The sequence below is a fragment of the Coffea eugenioides genome, chromosome 9, assembly GCF_003713205.1.
Source record: "Coffea eugenioides isolate CCC68of chromosome 9, Ceug_1.0, whole genome shotgun sequence".
Classification (NCBI taxonomy): Eukaryota; Viridiplantae; Streptophyta; class Magnoliopsida; order Gentianales; family Rubiaceae; genus Coffea; species Coffea eugenioides.
In genome coordinates, this window is record NC_040043.1 from 42238267 (window position 1) to 42259522 (window position 21256).

Sequence of the window (21256 nt, forward strand, 5' to 3'; positions counted from 1 at the left end):
AGCTAAAATTTGTACCTTGACCAACGGGCTATCTTGTTGGATGATGGCCCGAGCAACTTCTTCATTCACCCCAACCAAATTTAGCCAATCTTTCTCGAGTACTGCATTTGGCATATTATTTAAACTCCATCGAGTTATTTTGGCATAAATGTTAGTGTTATACACATTTAGAAATATGAAGATCTATGTTATGGAAAAAAATTGAGGAGGGGAAGGTGGAAAGGCAAGTGTATATATCTATACTTTCAGACTTGGACCGGGTATCGACTTGGTCAGAATCAAGGGTCGGGGGTCATTAGGTTCAATCGGATTCGATTGAGGGTTAAATCGGATGACATCATAAAATAAAAATTATTTAAAAATTAAAATATTATATTTAAAATACCTAAGATCATGTTAACATTAATCAAGGTATATTCATATATATATTTAATGTTTCAAATGTATTTAATAATAAAATAAAAAGAAATTAGAATAATCAAGGAGCAATTCTATTATTCAATGAATAGTAACAAGTTTTGAATTAAAATTATGGATTTGATTGAAAAATAACACCAAACTTTAGGACAACATTTATAAAGTATGAAATATTTGAGGTATATTAATAGCTTTTAACAACCTAAGGGTCAAAACATAATATTGAAAATGCTTTGACCCTATATCAGATGAAAGTGCTTTGACCCCACATCACACTTCCCATTTCTTCCTCTACTCCTAATGGTTGACGCATTCCATAGAGTATTTCATCTTCCTCCTTCTTTGCCATTCTGCAACTCCTTTCTTCTTCTTCTTCTTCTTCTTTTTTTAATTTCATTTTCATTCTTATTTTATTAGTTATTTGTTTTCAAACCCTTGAAATATCATGCTTTTATCTATTTTCTTCAAACTTTTCTCTTGTCCACTCATTTTTTTACATTTTTGGGTCTTTTCTTATTTTGAATACAAGATCTAAGTATATCTTATTCTAAAAAAGGTTAAAACATTCATTTTTGATACTTGAATTGAAGTCAAAGAGCGAAAATGGATTTGCAGAGACTGGAGAGCTCACAAGGATTTGGAGTTAGAGGTCAGGAAGGGAAAAAAATTTAAAAAAAAAAAAGAGAATAAGAAAAACCTAATTTTTACCGGTTCTTCAGGTTTTTTATCAAACCCGGTTTTGACCGGATTTGACTAAGTCTTGACCAATCCAAGTTTTTAAGATAGTTCGGACTGGGCACTTAGCCGATTTCAGGTTCAACCGATCGGACAAGCCGGTCCGGTCTAAGTTTAAAAAGATGGGTGTAAGTGAGAAAATGAATGAAAGAACGTCTAGATGTTTGTTCACCTCCTGGACGACATGGATATGTAGATATGCAAGGTGACCTAGGCAGTGAGAAAGGCATTGTTGTACGAAAGTTCCAACTCTGCGTCTTAGTGTGTTTCAAAGAAACCGAATAGAATCTTATAATATATCACTCAAACTGTGAGCATTGAAAGAGCAAACTAATTCAAGATATAATAAACATAACGAGATTGAGAAAATAATATAGGTAATCATTATCTAATCTTATTCATTAAATTGTTGCAACATAGGAGATTTAATTTATATTTCACGTAATTGAGATAGAAATTTATATTTCATTAAAGAGTAAATTTTATATATACTGTCAGTGTTTATACTATTATGGTTGGATAGATGATACATGAAAATTTGCATATGTGTTATCTACCTAATGGTAATAGCGTATACGTGACAACATAAATAACATTAGTCTTTCATTAATAGCTAGTTTTGAGCTCCTACATTGAATGGGAATAGTGTTTTACTTTTACTATTGCAAAATAAGGGGTTAGGTTTTGTATTCATAGAAATTGACATGGTATAAACCATCACAATCCTTTTATTCTTGAAGTATGTTATGGTAACTTAATTTCATTGAAAAATATCTAGTTTAGATATTTAGAAAAAAATTCATCTATGAAACATCTACAAATATATAGTGGGACTTCTTTCACTATAGGAACAACGGAAAATGTAAGGTCCATTTAAACTAATGTATTTTGCAGTGTTTCTAAAAACTAGTATTTTGACCCGTGCTATGCACGGGGTTATATTTCAAATCAAAATAATATTTTATATATTTATATATTGTGGTATAAAATAATAAATATATATATAGATTAAAAATTTTAAAGAAGTGTATGCTTAATATTTAAAAAAATTAATTTATAATGATTTACATGATAAAAGAATTGTTAATGCATTTAAGGAAAGGATTAGGTTGGGTAGTAAGGTAAAAAGAGTTTTCTAAAAAAAAGTCAATTTATCAATATCCGACAAAACATATTATGTTATACCCATATATCAAAACTTATAATATAAAAAAAAATAGATTATAACCAATTTATTTTCTTCCATTTTTAGCAAAAAAAAAATCTTTCTCCTATCTTGTGCCCCTAAAATTATTGATTGCATTTAGATTAGCATTTTTCATAAACTTTAACGTATATTTTAAAAGAAATTCTCCGTAATATGTGTTTTTAGAGTTCTCAAAATTATTAAAAATCACCATCATTTCCCTCTTCTCTTATACGCCAGCTAGTCATTAAATGCCTCCTACGACTTTCATATCTTCTATCATGGTACCACTCCCTCTATTATTATTTTTTTTTTTGTCATTTCTGTCATATCCCTGTAATCCTCTTTTTTTGTCTCTACCTTCTCTGCCTATCCTTGTAACTCATATTTCTTGTAACTCATATTTTTTTTTCAACCTTTCCTGCTACTTTTTAACACCTCACCATTTTCTTCCCTCCCTCCTCCCCTTATATCTAACCTCTAAATTCATATCCCTGTGACCCAATATATTTAACTTTACCTATCATAATGAAAATATAAAATTAAAAATTAATTACAATGGTTGCAATTATTAGTATCTAAAAGTGAAAATGAAAAACTGATAATATCTATAATATCCTTAAGTACTACAATCAATATATATATATATATGTATTAACATAGCAAATACATATTTACATATGAAGACAGCAATAAGAATACATAAAATAATTAATGATACCAAAAGTTATCCTTAGTGTTTGGGTTTTGCACTCTTATTCAATTCTAATGTCAAATTTGGGCCAGATATATATAAATTAAGTAGTATTTTAGGGTTGAATGTTCTATATCTTTCTCTTAAACTATAATATTACCTTTTTAAAAATTTTTGGTAGAATTTGTGTTGTTATTATCATTATTTTTTTATCAAAAATGAATATTTCAAAAAAAAAATTTCCACGTTAAAGGGCTAGTAGTACTTTATTTTTTATTTAGTGATTTCATAATTTGGATTTCATGAATGGTACCATTCTTGATTTTTTTAAATCCACAACATTATTTCCTTTTTGTTTTCTATTTAATTTTGCCTTTTTACTTACACTACAACAAAAATGACCTTTAACGGCATTTAAAAGTGTCAGTAAAGATAATCTAAGCTGACACTTTACTTTTCCTCACACCTCGGACAAGTGTTGTCCCTTCTAATGTGGGGATAGGTTCGTACTATTCAAGGTGTTAGGAAAACTATGCTATTATAGCATCTCATCTGCCAACAAAAATCCATTTTCTTAACAATGGAAAGTATCAGAATATTGTCGAAGTTGTTGAGCTATGCTGACACTTTTAACTGCCCGGATTTTTTTTTTTTAAATAAAGAAGCAACCTGATTGTGCTTCCTGCTATACATTCCGTCAACCATATACCCAAAGGACTTGTAAAATTATCCCAAAGAATAGAATATTGTCGTAATTTAAAAGCAAAAGCAAAAGCTAATGCTCAAATATCATTTATTGAACTAAGTGTCAGTAACAAGTACTAACATAGCTAATCGAAACTGGGTTACAGAGATTGGCACATAACTGGGTTACAGAGATTGGCACATAACAAGTACTATTATAGCACCCATAAACTGGGTTACAAAGATTGGCACATAACAAGTACTATTATAGCATCAATAAACTGGGTTACAGAGATTGGCACATAACTCTGAGGAATGACATGACCAGCTGCTGCAATTGGTGAACAATCACGTATTGCATTGCCTTGTGGCATGAGCCTAAAGACGAGAGATGTCCTGCAGGGCAAAGTGTACTGATCAGTTGAGAAATTTCTTCAACCTATGACATTCTTGGGCAACTATCAAATTACACTTAAGCACCAATATCTACCTTCCGCCACTAGAACGATGTGAAACCGCAGGCCTCAGACCAGCTGTAGCATGGATGAGAGCCTTGCCTGTGAGAAATAAAAGGTCCCCAAGAACAAAGCCACTATCAGCCAGGTACCAGCGGCCATGGGGGTCACAAACCTGGAAATAATAGGAAAGAACTGGTGGATAATTAATCAAGAAAAACAAAGTGTTGAAGCATTACAATTCCAAAAATGATCTAGTTGAAATGTAGAAAAAATGTATAAGCAGTTAAAAAGGAATCCAGGAAATTAGTATATATTGTTGCAACCTACCTACTGATCATTAAAAAAAAAAGTCCAAATATAGGTTACAACACCTGAAGTCCAGGAGCATCTGAGGAAATTAGCGTCAACAGCCCCTTCTCTACTTCACCAATTCGACTCAGCTTTCCACCTCCTGTAGATCCTTTTCCATTTAGTGAGTGTGTACTGGAAAAGGTTGCAACAAGCACTGATGAACTAAATTGTTAGCAGGCAATGGGCTATCGTCAAGCAAGTGGTTGAAAACACTGCTGATACATTCTAAATACAGATAAGAAAACACTAAAGTAGACCACTAAAAGCAAGCATATATACTCCAAAAAACATGACTTCTATTTTAAGTTCAAAATAGAAGTCATCTCTAAGAAATCCCCACAAGCATCTTGATATGATAAAAAGGAATCAATCCAAGAAAATGATCAAGAAATGTAGGCCACTAACTCTCACTCCTCCTCGGCTATTTGCCCCTTCTCACTGACATAGATACCATCAAGGAACTTCCGGATATCTTTGTTCTTCACATGGCATTTCTGTCCACAATAAGAAAAGGTTGTATATTAGCTATTCAGCCAGATGAACTACATTTTAAAGACAAGTGACAAGGAACAAAACTTGTAGATTCAAATATCATAAATATGGCACAGAGTGTCTCTTACTTGGTTTATCAGGGCAGCAGATCGGGAAACAAGCTCAATGTCATTGCCATCCAACACCAATTCGTCCTTAACCTTCTCAGACCAGATAACAGTGACTTCTTCAAGCATATCCACCTTCCTCACCTGATGCAGAAAACATCACACATTACAAAATGTTTCCCTATCAGAAAACATCACATATTTTTTTGGTTCTGATCTAACATTTAAGGGACTGACTGCAAGTAATTAATTATAATTCATGACTAACATATGAAAACAAATAGAGTATATCGCTCAAATATTGCAATTTGACGTCGAAATCAATTCTCATGCTTTCTTGACAAATCCAACACGGTTAGTTTATCTTCCATTTTAGAGATAATTTCAGAAATCTCTCTTTAAGGTTTCTAACAACTCCTTCAGCTTTAAGTTTGATCATCCTTTAGGTATTATTAAACTTACATTATACGCAAGAAAGATATATGTATATGTATAATCCTCTCTCTCTCTGTCTCTGTCTCCGTCTGCTGTGATTTAAGCAGCGGACTTTTGTGCATACCAAACACATAACTAAACTTACAACCAATTTATTAGCCAACTCCTGACTTTGGCTGGCTAATAAATTAAATTAAAGAGTTCCAATGGTAGCAGCAATCAGTTGAATTGAAGCTGTCACAAAATGATTGAAGCAGGTTTTGATAACTACCCCTTCCATAACTAAAGGAAAAATATCCAAGAGCCTACCAATACCTTAGTAACACTTGTACAAATAGCCACTTAACAAGACTACAAAAGAGTCCTTGCCTTGATAACAGAGGCTTATCTCTTTCTTTATTTTAATGCCTTCTCTCTGTCAAACATTGTCTCAATTGCAACATTCTTTCCCTACATTTCTTATCCACTTCGATTTGATAACAAATTTAATTCGTGATCATGTCATTGTCATGCATCATCATTGTAGGAAGACCTTTCATATATTGGCTTTAATTCTTCTTTTAAGCCTATAGATTATCGTTGACACGAATAGAAAAATACCTTGTCCGCTGCTAGATGTTAGGAGTACATAATATAGATGCAAACTTCCCAATGGCTTCTCGTCACTCATCAGGATAACATTAACAAACTACCATTAAGGACCGACGTTGTCTTAGTCGTGTGCACTTTGGAATCTTTTACAGCATCAATACTATCTTTTACTTTGGAATCTTTTTTCAGATGCCAACACCACCGGCATCCACTCCTCAACCACCGGAACTTCTGCAGCAACCACCACCATCATCCTCTCCTCCTATGCCAACAACCACAGCTTCCACCGCCTCATCGTCCGCCGCTCTTCCACCACCCATCACCGCCACCACCTCCATCTCTTCACTCCCTTCCACAACCATATCACCTCTTCTACCTTCTTTACCTTCTCCTTCCCAAAACCCTCAACCCCTAACATCCACCCTTAACCCCCAAATCACCAACTGACACAAAATAATTACCCAAAAAGAACTCAAAATCAGACAAAAGTAAACAAAATGAAATTTTCAAAAAATTAGAGAAAAATTAGCGGATGGTTTACCAAGGCGAGAGTGCTGGTGCCGGAGTAGGGTCCAGGAGGAGGCGACATTTGCCGCTGATCGCTGAAATCCAAGAAAGAATAAGTGCAGATGCTGCGAATACCACCCTAAATCTAAGGTCTCTCTCAGACTCAGAACCCTAATTTTTGTCAGACACCAGTTTGGAAATTAGAAATGTTGGGGAGATCGGCCAGGGCTTCTCCTAGCTTCTGCATTATTCAGTAAGGCAGAGGACAGGAGAGTGGTCGAGAGAGGCAGAGGGCATAAATTGGTAAGGAAATTCTACGGGGAAAGCAAAATTTTGGCCAAGAGTTTTGAGAGAGAGTTTGCCGAGAGAGAGAGAGAGAGTTTGTGAGAGAGATAAGAAGAAGCAAAATTTCACGAGGAGGCAAAATGAAGTTTTGAGATTTCACTTAAGTGTTTTGGCAAAGAATCTTCCGCCAAAATTAAACCACGTCGTTTTGTGTTTTAATTTTTCTTGATGTATCTCACATTTTCACAAGTGTTATGATAGAGAGCCTAAAGATACATTATTATTTTTATATCAGATAAAATAAAAAAAATTAGAGCATATATTATTAAGTTGATAATAAGTGTCATAATAGAAATGCTATAATGACATAAACCAGTAAGTGTCCTTATAGACATGTCAGAAAATGCCATTTTTGTTGTAGTGATTAGGATTACTAAGCTTAAGATAAAATATTATCAGTTACTTTTTTACTTTTACTAAGTTTGGCAATATTTTTTTTTATTTACACTCCCACTAATAAACTTCAAGCCAAATTCCTGTATAAGCGGAGCCACTACTTTTTAAATTAGAAAGGCATGGGGGCCATTTCTTACTTAAGAAAATGTTATTTGCATTCAATTTTTTATTATTTGCAATTCCACCATTTGTTTTATCATATAGTCTAATTAATGAAAATTATATGATCAAAATGATTATTGAAGTGTGAATAACAAAAATGGAGTATAAATAATCTCTCTTATTTAAATTAATAAGAAAGCATGAAAGGATATTATATTTGTTATCTCTTCTTATGGTTTTATAGATGTTTTAATTGTTGTAGAATCATAAATAATGCAAGACAATTGAAAACGTGATAGGTTGAAGTTCAAATAGGATAACATGCATATTAACCAATTTGAAATGAAATGATTTTAAAAAGTAACCAACAATTTCAAATGTGAAGAGTAGATGTGGAAGTTGAGAGAAATATATTTTATAAATTAAATTAAATATCAAATGTTAGAAAAATGGAATTGGTAGTGGGAATTGGTTGAAATTCTTGATTGGAAGAGTTTTAATTGTAGTGGGAAGGTGTGTAAGGAATGTTAGTTGGAGTAAGGTGTGTAAGGAGTGTTAGTTGGAGTTAACTTTTTATTTGAGGGAAATGTGGGAGTGTTAGTTAGAGTTAACTTCTTATATATAGTCTAATTAATGAAAATTATATGATCAAAATGATTATTGAAGTGTGAATAACAAAAATGGAGTATAAATAATCTCTCTTATTTAAATTAATAAGAAAGCATGAAAGGATGTTATATTTGTTATCTCTTCTTAGGTCTTATAGATGTTTTAATTGTTGTAGAATCATAAATAATGCAAGACAATCGGAAACGTGATAGGTTGAAATTCAAATAGGATAACATGCATATTAACCAACAATTTGAAATGAAATGATTTTAAAAAGTAACCAACAATTTCAAATGTGAAGAGTAGATGTGGAAGTTGAGAGAAATATATTTTATAAATTAAATTAAATATCAAATGTTAGAAAAATGGAATTGGTAGTGGGAATTGGTTGAAATTCTTGATTGGAAGAGTTTTAATTGTAGTAGGAAGGTGTGTGAGGAATGTTAGTTGGAGTAAGGTGTGTAAGGAGTGTTAGTTGGAGTTAACTTTTTATTTGAGAGAAATGTGGAAGTGTTAGTTAGAGTTAACTTCTTATTTGAGGGAAATGTGGGGGTGTAATGTGCCCATGATGTTTTTTACGAAATAAATTAAATGTAAAATGATAAAAAAATAGAGTTGAGAGTGGGAAGGTTTGTGAAGGCTTGTTGCTAAAAATCCCTTCTCAAATTTATATAGATATATATTTCCACTATAGATTTTGTTCATTGGAGCATATTTTGTTTAGAGTTTTTTGGGTCGCATTTGTCTCCCCTTTCTCTTAATACCAATCAACCACTATTGGGATGAGAGAAAGTATAAAGTGATAGGTTTTGAATTTGACAGTCGACACCTCCTACTTATCAAAAAAAGAAAAATGAATCACTGTCTACCATCATCTTCTATACTACTATTGCCACCTTCCCCATCCTTCCCCACTGCCTCTCATTGACTCCATCAGCATCATTCTTATCCAAGCAACCCATTCTTTCCCCCAGCTTGCCATCTTTTTCCTCCCTTTTCTCTCTTTCACTATCCCCCAAATTCTTCTCATTCGCTCCTTTTTACTTTTCCAAACACCATCCCTTCCTCTCTTTTTCTCTTCTTCCAGCACTTACATTGCTTTCCCTTCCTTGGATTTGGTTGTGCATGACCATATTTGACCAATTGCCATTAGATCTACAGAAGAGGGCACCTTTTCTCTCTTCCACCATCACTCAAATCCTCCTCATCTGCTCTCTCTCTCTCTCTCTCTCTTCCAAATACCATTTGTTCCTCTCTTTCCCCTCTTCTCCAACACTCATATTACTCACTCTTTCTTGGAGTTGGTTGTAAGCAACCAAATCTGATCAATTGCAGTTAGATGTAGGAAAGGGTGTGCCTCTTCTCTCTTCCACTATCGTTAGATCCTCCTTATCTGCTCATCTTTCTTCCCTCAAACACCATCCCTTTCTTTCATAGTTATTAAACCCAACCTGGCCCGGCGGTCGAATCGGTGACTCGGCCATCAGACCGGGCCCGGTTTCTAAAATGACCAGACAAGGAATTAACCCGCTAGAAACCGTTAGTACCCGCGGTTGAACAGGAAAACTGGAGACCCGGCCGAATTTATCAAAACTCGGTAGGTTAGAAAAAAAAAGAGTCAACTGACTCAAATAGTCAAATTGACCGTTGGCTACTTGGCTTAAGCAATTTATCTTTGGATTCTTGTCTGAGTATTGAGTCTTGACTCCTGAGACTCTTGACCGTTGACTATAACTCAAGGAAAATAGGGCAGCAAATGCTTAACATCTGAAAACAGAGCCACAGAGACTCAAGCCGCAAATTCCTTTCTAACTTCTCTTCTCCATCTTATGCTTAATGCTTTTGCCATTTTCAAGCTTGCAAACATAGACAGATAGACTTCAAAATTCTTTCTTAATCTTTTTCTTTCTCATTCTCCTAAGTCTTATCAACTTTGGCAAGAATTAATTATGCAGCTGCTGTTCATCACATTTTTTATACGTAAGTTCTAATTTTCTCTAGCTAATTTCATCTTATATTTATGTGATTCTTTTTTCGGTGGGTTGTTGAATTATTCCTTAACTCATAACTTTATATGTATCTACTTAAATGGGTTCTTTTTTTGGAACCTATTAGGTATTTGTGAAAATGCTGAAGGAAATGAACTTAATCAAAACTGCATAGATGATCCAACTCGAGGGGGTTATAAATTTGGTAGTAGTTGGGAACTGTGGAGATGAATAGTTCAGAAGATATGTTGTCATTGCTTCAAGGCTTAAACTTGTTTTTTTTTTTTTAATGATTGGAAGCTTGAAAGTTACAAGTTTGGAACACTTGTTTTATGTTATTGTTAATGGATGAAACCGTTTGGAACTTTTGGGATATGTAATTAGGTACTATAATGTTTTAAGATGATGTAATGCAACTTTGAAGTTTGAAGTTGGATGTAATTTATATTTTTTCTATTTTGTATAATTTTAATTATTAGTAATATAAAATTATAAATATTTAATTATATTATTTTTAGGACCCGACGGTTCAACCAGTCGACCCTCGGTTGAAACACTAACCCGGTGACCCGGTCCCCCTTCCTGGTTGAGCTCCGGGTCGGGTTTAATAACTATGCTTTCTTTCTTTCCCCTCTCTTCCCTTGCACTCACGCTACTTGCCCTTCCTTAGATTTGGTCTCATGTGTTCAGATTTGACCAATTTTGGTTAGATTTAAGGAAGGGGATAGAGCAGGAAGGAAACGCAAGAGAGAAGAATAGTGGTTGGTGAGAGATGTGCGGGATTGGAGGCAAATTTATGGGGTAAAAGCAATAGTGGAAGAATAGAGAATAGGCTGTCGAGATTGATGGTAGTGGACAGGTGATAAAAAGAGGGGTTAGAGGGGTGGTAGAGGTAAAAGATACCCTTTCAACCTTGTGTTGTCTAATTTTTTGTGTGTTGATTTTTTATCTTTATTTTTTGGAATTTTATGTTACACAAACAATATACACTTGTGTACTAAGTAGCAAAAGATTAAGCAGGATTACCTCTAACTATTGTTGTCAAGAATTTTTGACTTGACTCCCGTATGCTTGCTTTTCTCACACCAATGACACAAATATTGCTAGATATGTTTTTATGTAAATGAGTTTCTAATCTATATCTGACTAAAACAAAAATGAAATTAGAAGGAGTACAATAGATTATTTATAAGTTAGGCTACAGACCCTTATAAAATACTCCATCCGTCCCGTTTTACTTGTCATGGTCAACTTTGCACTTTGACCTACCATGAAATTTGTTAGTTATTTTTGAATTTTTGAATTTTACATTAGTTCGTTAGAGCATTTAATATTGAAACATAATTTTAATACTCTTTTTGAAAATTGAATGAAGGGTAACATTGGAAGGCTAGTCTTTTTTTCATTTCCCTTTTAAAACCATGACAAATAATTTAAAACAATCTAAAATAGAAATCAAGACTAATAAAATGGGATGGTAGGAGAAATAATGTTATAGTAGCACACAAATCAAAACAAAAACAACTCAAAAAATACTACATCTATACAATATATTAAAAATAACTCCAAATATACAAAACAAATTAAAAAAATAAAATCTATACCAACTTTTTCTACTATCACCACCACGCCCTACCTATCACCATCACCATCCCATCCTTCCTCCTCTTTCCTCTCTCTCCCTCTTCTTTCCTCTCTCTCCCTCTTCCTCCTCCCTCTCCTTCCTCTCCCTCCTCCTTCCTCCTCCTCTCATTCCCTCTCCTTTCCTACCACATCCAGCGATTTCCCTCCCCCCTGGATCTAGTCTCAACCAGATCATGGAAGGTCACACACCCAGCCCTTCCCCTCTCCCCTCCAATCTAGCCTTAACCAAATCATGAAAAGTCGCGCGACCATTTTGTTCGTGATCTAGTCAAGGCTAGATTGGGGAGAGGTGGGGTGTGGCAAGAAATGGGAGAGAGGAGGAAGAGGGAGGAGGGAGTGGTGGCATTAATTTTTAAAAAATACCCCAAAAAGTTTTAAACTTTAAAAATGCCCCAAAATATATTCCAAAACACCTTTAAAAATACCCCCACAGACATTTACAGAAAAAGATTTTCATATACATTGTTACAGTAAAATATTTTAAAAACACTCCCAAAAACAATTAATCCAAATTGAGCCAAAATTTCTATGGCTTCCTATCATCAAGAAAATCACCATAAAGGGTAGTTCAAAATGATATCTTAGCATATATTCTGACTCAATTGATTGAGCATGTTAATAAATAGATATACTAATTAAGTATCGATTTGGCTTATTGAGAGTTCCTCTGCACATTAAGATAGTTTCCTATGTTAATTGTCTAGGAAGAGTAAAACTAATTTGAAAATATTTAAATGTAAGGGCATCAACAAATATGAATGTGTGCATTCGCATGGTAAGTAAAATGTAATTTAAATACCTTAATGAGTGCCACAAGGGCACGCATAAGAAAAATCCATTAAGTAATTGATAAGATGTCAACTAATGAATTAGGTTATGGTATAAGTGACAAGATAATTAAAATGGTCAAAAGTTTTTATTATCGTTCAAAAAAATCAACAGATTTTAAATTAGCTTAAGTAGAAAATGTTGATACACTAATCACAATGATTATGTTTTCATGGCTACCATGAGTCATGACTTTCGATGTATCATACTATAATCAATTAAGTACTCTAAATGCTGTACAAATGATAATAATAAGTGACTCAGGATCCAATTTATAGATCAAGTGATCCTAAATTTATAATTTCTCACATAAACATAAATATCTTTTTATTATATTTTATTTTTTTAAATAACATTTTTTAAACTCCTCTTACCCCTTCCCTATATCCTTCTCAGCTTTGAACTTGACAGTAAGAAAGATTGTAAGCGCCCTTCACTAATATTGAACCAACCCCGTTGGTTATATAAATATAAGTATCTTGAATATCAAGACAATGACAATAGATCGAGAATATTGGAAAATATCGAATAGGCTACAATGGCTCGTGCACTGTACAGAAACATTCTTATTTTATCCGTGCGATGCACGGGTATAATGTTTGCTAATGATAAAAAATGCAGTGGTATAAATCACCACAATACTTTTATTCTTAAAGGAGGCTGCAGCGATTTAATCATATCTAATATAGATATTAAGAAAAAATTTTACATATAAAACATGTAACTTTAATGTAAATTTTGGAAAAAGTAATTTGATATGCCACTTCATCAATAACTGGAAGTTGACAATTCAGATTCGCACTTAAGTAATACAAAATGAGACATAAATAACAATCCAAGGGCAATCGATTACTTTACCCTTTTACATTAATTTTACCAAAACAGTTTTGTTCTTAAAAATTTGGGTCATTCTCCAATCTCAAATCTGAGGCTTTTTTTCAATTTTGACCCTTTAGTATGCTCATACATGCTTCAAACATCATGTGGTTCAAGGAGAAATGTTTGTTCTATAAGAGAACATTGGGCTAAAATTAGTATGTTGGGACTGGAGTCACAACATACTAATCTATCAGATGATTTTAGGTGATAAGATGTATTGCAACTAAATCTATCAAGTAATGTTTTTCATTCTGAAATTAGATTAGGGTAGAATTGATTTAGGTAAACCCTACTTTAGACCCTTAAACCATAAAGCAGTATCACTTTAGTTCTTAAACTTCAATTTCGGACACTTTACCCTCTTAAGTATGAAATCTATCATAGTTTACTCCTTAATAACACCATGTCAGCTATCAAAAAAGGATGATGAGTTAGTACCATGGCGATCCGGTGACTTAGTGAATGCAGCGACATAATTCACGAGATGCAATATACGTCAAATAAGAAAAAACTCGTATACCAACACCTAGTGGACGGATTGTAGTGCAACTGTGCTGAAACGGTTTCGTGCATTTGAACACAATATTAAACTGTTTTATTCATAATATGAATGAATTTTAACATAATGTAAATTTAATTTTTTTTTTGTCAGTCCCACATATGGTATTAAAATCAATATAGATCTTATAATCTGATCTGCACCTTTTTTTTTTTTTTTTTGGCAATCAAGGCCATTAACCTTTTAGCAACGGTCGCATGTAGTTTTGTTATTTATATGCTGTCTTGTTCTCTTCATTTTCTCCTTTTCGGTTTTTTTTTTTTTTTTGTTTTTTTAAAGAAAAAAAAGTTTAGAGGAGTAGAAGGTTATCCTAGTTTGCAGTGGAGGAATGCCACTACTGCGTTGATGGGCAACTATCACAATGAACAGTACTGTAAAGCTGTTATTGGGCCTTGGCACTGTCTGGACTTAGCCACAAACAACGCTATACTTTAAAGCCTAGCCCAATGACCTTTGTTTTGATTTAGCCCATCTCGTGGGCACACTACTTTTGAGAGGCAGGACGGCTGTTAACCATCCTGAATAATATAATATTTTTTTAATATTTTGCAACTTTATGTAAATATTTATACATTCTTACAACAAAAGTGTAATATTTTGTTACTGTTCATACGGCTCCCATATGTAATAATTGTGTCTCTGTTGTTAAATTTTACAAATAGTTCACGTAAAGTTACGTCTTATTTAAAAAATGTTTCATCGTTCAAAACGATTGTTACTAATAATTGTTCATGCCCTTGGTCCCTATTTTTGTATCATTATTCAATTCGCTAATTTTATTTTCCATTTTTCTTATTGAAACACATTACTTCCATCACGAAAGGGGGTGGGCCATTAGAAAATAACAAAGAATCTTAGGATGAGAATTTTGCTGCTACCACATTCTCTAAGTTTTGCCAAAATTTGATGACTTCTTTATTTGTACTTTTTGTCTTCGAATTATTTTTGCTTGAAAGTTGAACCAGAGACCTTGTGCAATGACTTATAGTCACTAAGCCAATATCTCTACTAGTTAAATTGAGTCTTGGGAACAATTTTTTTTGTAATATGCTAATTACTAAGTATGCATACATCCTTTTTAGGTTTTTCAATATCTTTTTGTGCTATAGTTAAAATATATTTTAGGTGTTATATTTTTAAAATATAAGATTAATATGGAAAAGTAAATAAATACAAAGGAGGATATCCAAGATTAAATAGGAAAAATATGTAAATGCAAGGGAGGATAATAATTGTTACAATGTAAATATATATGATAAGTTAAATAAATATTAATATTATGTGTGGTAACGAGTGCCGTATAAACACTCAAGTTAAAAAAGCCCATAGTAAATAACTAAAAATTGAGTGAGTTTTCCTGGAAAAGTTTGACGCAGTTCAACATCTTCTATTTCACATACTAAGCGGCAAGCCCCCTCACAGCCCGCTCCGGCTAAAGCCTTGCGCGTTTGATTCGCGTTAAGGAGCCCATGTGGCGGAGCAAATAAAAACAACTTTGACGGTCTCCGTGTGTTTTTTTTTTTCATTTTTAGTCCCCAACCATATTGTAATATTACGTACTTGCCTATACATTTTCACAATTCCAACAAATTTCGCGTAAGATATATTGTTCAAAAGAATTTGTCAAAATCAAAATATTATTCATGGGATGTAATAGAAAGAAAAGGTTTACTAAGAAAGCTCGTGCAAGATATAGTAGTATTATTTACAAGAAGTCGAGATTAAAGTATTATTCATGAGATATAATATGAGAAAAAATTCATTACGTCTTTTATATACTTAATAAAAAAAATAATCAATATATCTCAAAATATTTAGAAAATGTATGTAATACACGAGTTCTTTTCTTGTTTTGTGTGATGATGCAAAGTTTGCTAATTCACAGACTTGTGAGATCTGCATCAAAAAAAATAATTAGACCGAGGTCTCCTATGCAAAAAGAATAATTAGTTAGATAAAGCTTGAAAATATCATGATTTGTTACACGTATTTCTTGCTCTCATACCACAACTATTTTCCCTTTGCACTACGTTTTACACTATTAGGCGTTTTCAGATTTATTAGTCAATCCACCGACCCTTTGAAAGCTACTTTTCTTCCTTATTTGTGTCAAATCTTTGATTCAAATGAATGTTTGATTTATTCCCATCAAACCCATAGCACGCACAAATTGCCCCTTCTGCTGGTTTGGCTTCTTTTACCATTTCAAACTGTCAAGTGTCAATGGTCAATGTTCAATTCCCATCTTTCTATTCCCTCTCTTCTCTTCCTCCTCTCAAACACGCTGTCTTGAACGTTTCTTTATTGTATAGTCCTTAGTCCTAACCCAAAAATATAATCTTCTAAGTTTTGAAAATTGGACCGCGTAATTAACCCTTTTAAAAAATGTCATAAACCAACATATATATATCCCCTACACCTCTCCAATTCTGTTCCACAATCCAAACTTACACAGCCTAGATTATAAGATATATAACTAGTTGCCAGAAACACCTTCGCATCAAAAAAATTTTTGATCTGTTCAGGGTTCTTGTTCTTGAAATTTTTGTTGGAAAACAATGATATTGTCATGGAGGAAGAAAAGGGCTGCAAGGCGTGCTGCAAAGAAGCAAAATTTGGAGGTAACTTCCAACATGGAGTTAACAATTCCTAGCCATTTCCGTTGTCCAATATCGTTAGAATTGATGAAGGATCCAGTGACCTTATCGACAGGTATAACATACGATCGCGATAGCATTGAGAAGTGGATTGAGGCTGGTAATAGTATCTGTCCTGTCACTAACCAAGTCTTGAGGAGTTTTGAGCCTGTACCTAATCATACGTTAAGGATGATGATACAGGATTGGTGTGTGGAGAAAAGGTCTTATGGGATTGAGAGGATTCCAACTCCGAGAATCCCGATAAGCTCGTACGAGGTTTCAGAGATTCTTTCAGGAATTCAGACTGCAAAGGATCAACAGGATGCAGAAAGGTGCAGAGAAATGGTGCTGAAGATCAAGGAGTTGGCAAAGGACAGTGAGCGAAACAAGCGATGCATTTCGGCTAATGGCACTGGTGGAGTCTTAGCTGCTGCATTCAAGACATTCTCAAAGGTGCCTTTTGAACAAAACGTTGCGCTTTTGGAGGAAATTTTGTCAGCTTTGATAACAATATCACCTCTTGATGGAGAGGCAAAGTCTTATCTTGGATCTGATTCTTCTTTACATTGCATGGTATGGTTTTTGAAAAATGGAAATCTGTCAGGACGAAGAAATTCTGTTTTGGCATTGATTGAGATTGTTTCATCTGATCAGCAGAAGATCGACGAGCTATTAGAGATTGGGGGAGCTATTGAAGCTTTGGTTAAGCTGATCAAAGAGCCTATTAGTCCTAGTACTACAAAAGCTTCACTATTGCTCATGTACCATATAGTCTCAAATCCACCATCCTCTGCCAATTCTAAAGTCATTGCAAGGCTTACTGAAATGGAATTGGTCAAAATTCTGTTAGAAATGCTGGTGGATTGTGAAAAGAGCATATGTGAGAAGGCATTGGGAGTTTTGGATGAGGTTTGCAGCTACGATGAAGGGATGGAAAAAGCCTATGGCAATGCTTTAACTGTGCCTGTTTTGGTGAAGAAACTATTGCGAATTTCAGATTTGGCTACTCAGTTTTCAGTTTCGATCCTCTGGAAGCTTTGTAAGAATGACAAATCTGAAGGAGGAGATGTTCTTGTTGAAGCACTTCAATTGGGTGCTTTCCAAAAGCTCTTGTTGCTCCTACAAGTTGGTTCTACAGACGGAACAAAAGAGAAGACAACTGAGCTAATGAAGTTGATGAATGTGTATAGGGATAGAGCAGAATGTACAGATTCTTTAGACTTCAAGAATCTGAAGAGGTCTTACTGAATTTTGAGACTGGACTAGATAGTGCTACAATGCATATTTATTTGGCAATACTTTAAATTTCAATGTACAAAAGATAGTGCTACAATATGCTTTAATTTCACTTACAACCACTCCATCATTTTCCCTCATGTTGTCCTTGGAAGAAAATTTTTACACATTTTTTCTTTTTTTTTTGTGGGTCTATTAACATGATTATTGAAATTAAAATAAGTTTATTATTCATCAATAGCTCCTTTCTTGGTGAGGGAAGAAAATACAAGGAGCATATGACCATGATTCTTCCTAGCTACTCTTTCATGTTGGTGATTTGAGACGAAAATCCAGGAGGTAACCATAATGTAAATGCTGAATTTTGATGATTTTTTTTTTTAAGGACAATCTTGTAGTCAAATTCAAATGCATTGAATCAAGAATTTGACACTCTACTGCTTTCGTGTTTTTGACTGTGGTAGTAGTACCTTAGGAAAAGAATTAGTCATGGGGATGAATTTCTGAGTTTCTTAATCAGAACTTCTAGCAAATTGATGCCAAATTACCAATGCCATTGACCATTTGGTTGATTTCTAGATAATTGTCATGGAAGGTGGTATTAAGGTGTTTGATTTGAATTTTAAGCTAATAGTTTATTAGTCATGATCCTGCCGTCCTAAATAATGAAATATAATGAAAGAAAGCTTCTAGATAAATTCATGAAAAGGAACAGGAACAAGCAAGAAAAGAAAATTGAAAGAAATGCTAGCTGCATTTTCAGACCTCAATCTCGAATTTATCTAGAAGAAAGTTTTCTATTATCATATGGGATTTCTTTTGTGGGTGGCTCTTCTAGAGAAGGACGCGAAATTGCCCAAATAAGAAATCAGTACTTTTTTCATTTAATTTTATGTCTTTGAACAAAAAACATTTACAATTCAAAGTCTCAAGATTTTATTCAAAAGTATTTTTTTTTCGTCTTCAATTGTGAAAAGTCAAACAAAAAAATGTCTCTTCAAAAGATGTTATTTTGCAATTTGTATTGTAAACCTTTGTATCTTATACTGTTATTTCTTAGTTTACATATATATTCAATAAAATACTCTCCTTTTCTTTAAGGGGTACTAAAGTCTACTTTCAACAGTCGCTACCAAAAGTCAATGATTGATTTTTATCAATTAATCAATTTAAGTAGAATTTGGTATTATAAAGCAGTTCAATGATAAGGTTTCTAATTTAGAGTATAAATAGCATAGAAGTATTAGTTCAAGGGTGCAAATTGCAATTATGCTGAATCTAAGTTGAAAATATCTGACATTACTTAACTTTTCCAAGAAAATAAGAAAGTCAGTTGATTTACTTGGCTTATTTCACTCACTATAGCCTTTTTTTTATCATAAATTTAAAAAGTATAGAATCTTTAATTTGTTATTCAAAAGTGAGGAAGGCAAATAATGTTGATTTTGTGAAAATTAATTGCTGAGGAAATCGATTTATGTAGAAACTAGAAATTTGAACCAAAAAAAGAAAGAGAAAAAGAAAAGGCTCCGGGTTGGTGCACGGGAGTGGAGGAATCATTATTCTTTGTTTGAACCATATGTTATTTTAGGTTATTTGTGTATACGCCATCACAATAAAAAAGATTAATTTCTTTTAAAGTAGTAATAAATTTAATTAGGTTTGATACGGTTTCCATCACAACAATATAAGTCACATCAGTAGCAGAATTTAAACACATTATTTTGTATGACGCAATGGTTCCTCTTTATCAACTGAGCCAATGTGTATAAGCAAATATTAATCCTAGACTTATAAAAGCATGAGGATCAATTTTTAAAAGGGCTACAGATTTTTCACAGCCAAAAAAAAAAGCCAGAAATTGGAGTAATGACTTGGATAAAGGCTAAGCCTTCTTATTGAAAAATATTACAAGCAGCCGTTAATATGATAAAGCATGCTTACAGCAAATTTTAGAGAAAATGTCATCCTAATGTGATGAAAGTATAGGAACAAATTTATCAACTAAGAACAATTAAAGATTTAATGATCACCCCACCCGGGGTCTCTGACAAAGAAAACCAATAAAATCAGAAAAACAATTGAAATTTAAACCAGACCATGAAATTTAAGAAAATTCAGATGCAGAAAAAACAAAAAAAAAAAAGTAGTAGAATTAATGCCTAAGACCAAGAAAGATCTGAGATGAAAGGTACAAAATTTGGCTAACTCTGCTCCACTGCAGATATATGAAAGTCGGGACTCCAAAGTCTCCAACGCTATTTAACTGGAAAAGTACCAAATTCCTCTGTTTGACCAGAGAGGGATTCTGATGTGACTGAAGGCCAAGTACATACAAGCTGATCATATGCCTGGAAAAGTATCTCTGGAGATACTAGAATTGCACCACATGAAAGAAGGAACTAAAATCTTTTGTTTTCTAAACAATGGAAGAAGAGAAACATATCGACATAGCTGCACAGGAGGTGACAGCAACTCAGCAAGTAACATTTTAGGTACTTAATGCTGGATGTTCATAATCTGAACAAGCTTCACCTAATGAATCTACTACATCTTTGCATGAAACCTCTACTGGACAATATACCATAACAAGCAGAAAAAGATCCTGTGCAACAACTCACAACGCATCATTCATAACCTGTAATCTTCTCTTCCTTCTTTCTTTCTTTTTCTGGTTTCAGTATCTACATTTTCTTCAGCTTTCCTTGTGCATCTGATAAAGTTGCTGTTCATCTACACCTCAGGCCTTTGCTGGTCAAATTCGCATCTGCGACATAGATATCTATACATTGCGTCTTTGTAATCAGTGCAACTTAAACTCTGCTCATTCTAATAATTTTTCCAATCTGCAGATATCAGTGCTGTAGTAAAGTCCACACCTGACACTTACACCGAAGCATCTTTAGTATCAGTAGGCAAGATGTTTCCAATGAGCTCATCATCCCCTATATTCTCCAATTCTTTAATTTCTTGCACCTTAATTGTTTGGACAAATTCCACTTTACCCCCTTGTGGTTTAACGTTTTTTTACATAACCCCCTTATGATTTCAAAAGCTGTACATAACCCCTCATGGTTTGGATTAAAATATCAAAGTGACGGGAATGATCATTTTTAACGGAGACACCTAAAATGTCAAAAATACTCTTATGTAAAGTTGAAAATTATTTATTAATCAAGGGGGGTTATGTGTATATTTTGAAAATCATAAGGGAGTTATATGGTAAAGTATTAAACCATAAGGGGGTTATATGGTAAAATATAAAAATCATACGGGGTTAATATGTCATATATTTATAAGGGTAATTTCGACATTTTTAGAAGTTCTGTTACGAATGATTATTACCTTCACTTTGACACTTTAATCCAAATCAT

General features: G+C 33.5%; 2 protein-coding genes and 1 long non-coding RNA gene across 3 annotated transcripts; 1 reads left to right on the forward strand and 2 right to left on the reverse strand.

Moving 5' to 3' along the window:
• Nucleotides 1-3880: 3880 nt before the first annotated feature.
• Nucleotides 3881-4710, reverse strand: LOC113781962. The gene is made up of 3 exons (XR_003469779.1): nt 4546-4710; nt 4207-4273; nt 3881-4112 (listed from the first exon to the last, which is right to left on the reverse strand). It is a non-coding gene; the product is annotated as an uncharacterized LOC113781962 (long non-coding RNA).
• Nucleotides 4711-4924: 214 nt separating this feature from the next.
• On the reverse strand, nt 4925-6753 carry LOC113781941 (60S ribosomal protein L9-like). Its single transcript, XM_027327820.1, has 3 exons — nt 6692-6753; nt 5146-5268; nt 4925-5019 (listed from the first exon to the last, which is right to left on the reverse strand). The coding sequence occupies exons 1-3, from the start codon at nt 6737-6739 to the stop codon at nt 4933-4935; spliced, it is 258 nt and encodes an 85-aa protein (XP_027183621.1). The 5' UTR covers nt 6740-6753; the 3' UTR covers nt 4925-4932.
• A 9721-nt stretch (nt 6754-16474) lies between these two features.
• Nucleotides 16475-17970, forward strand: LOC113783691 (U-box domain-containing protein 21-like). Its single transcript, XM_027329897.1, has one exon. It carries the CDS (start codon nt 16566-16568, stop codon nt 17892-17894), a length of 1329 nt encoding a protein of 442 aa, XP_027185698.1. The 5' UTR covers nt 16475-16565; the 3' UTR covers nt 17895-17970.
• The last annotated feature ends 3286 nt before the right edge of the window (nt 17971-21256 follow it).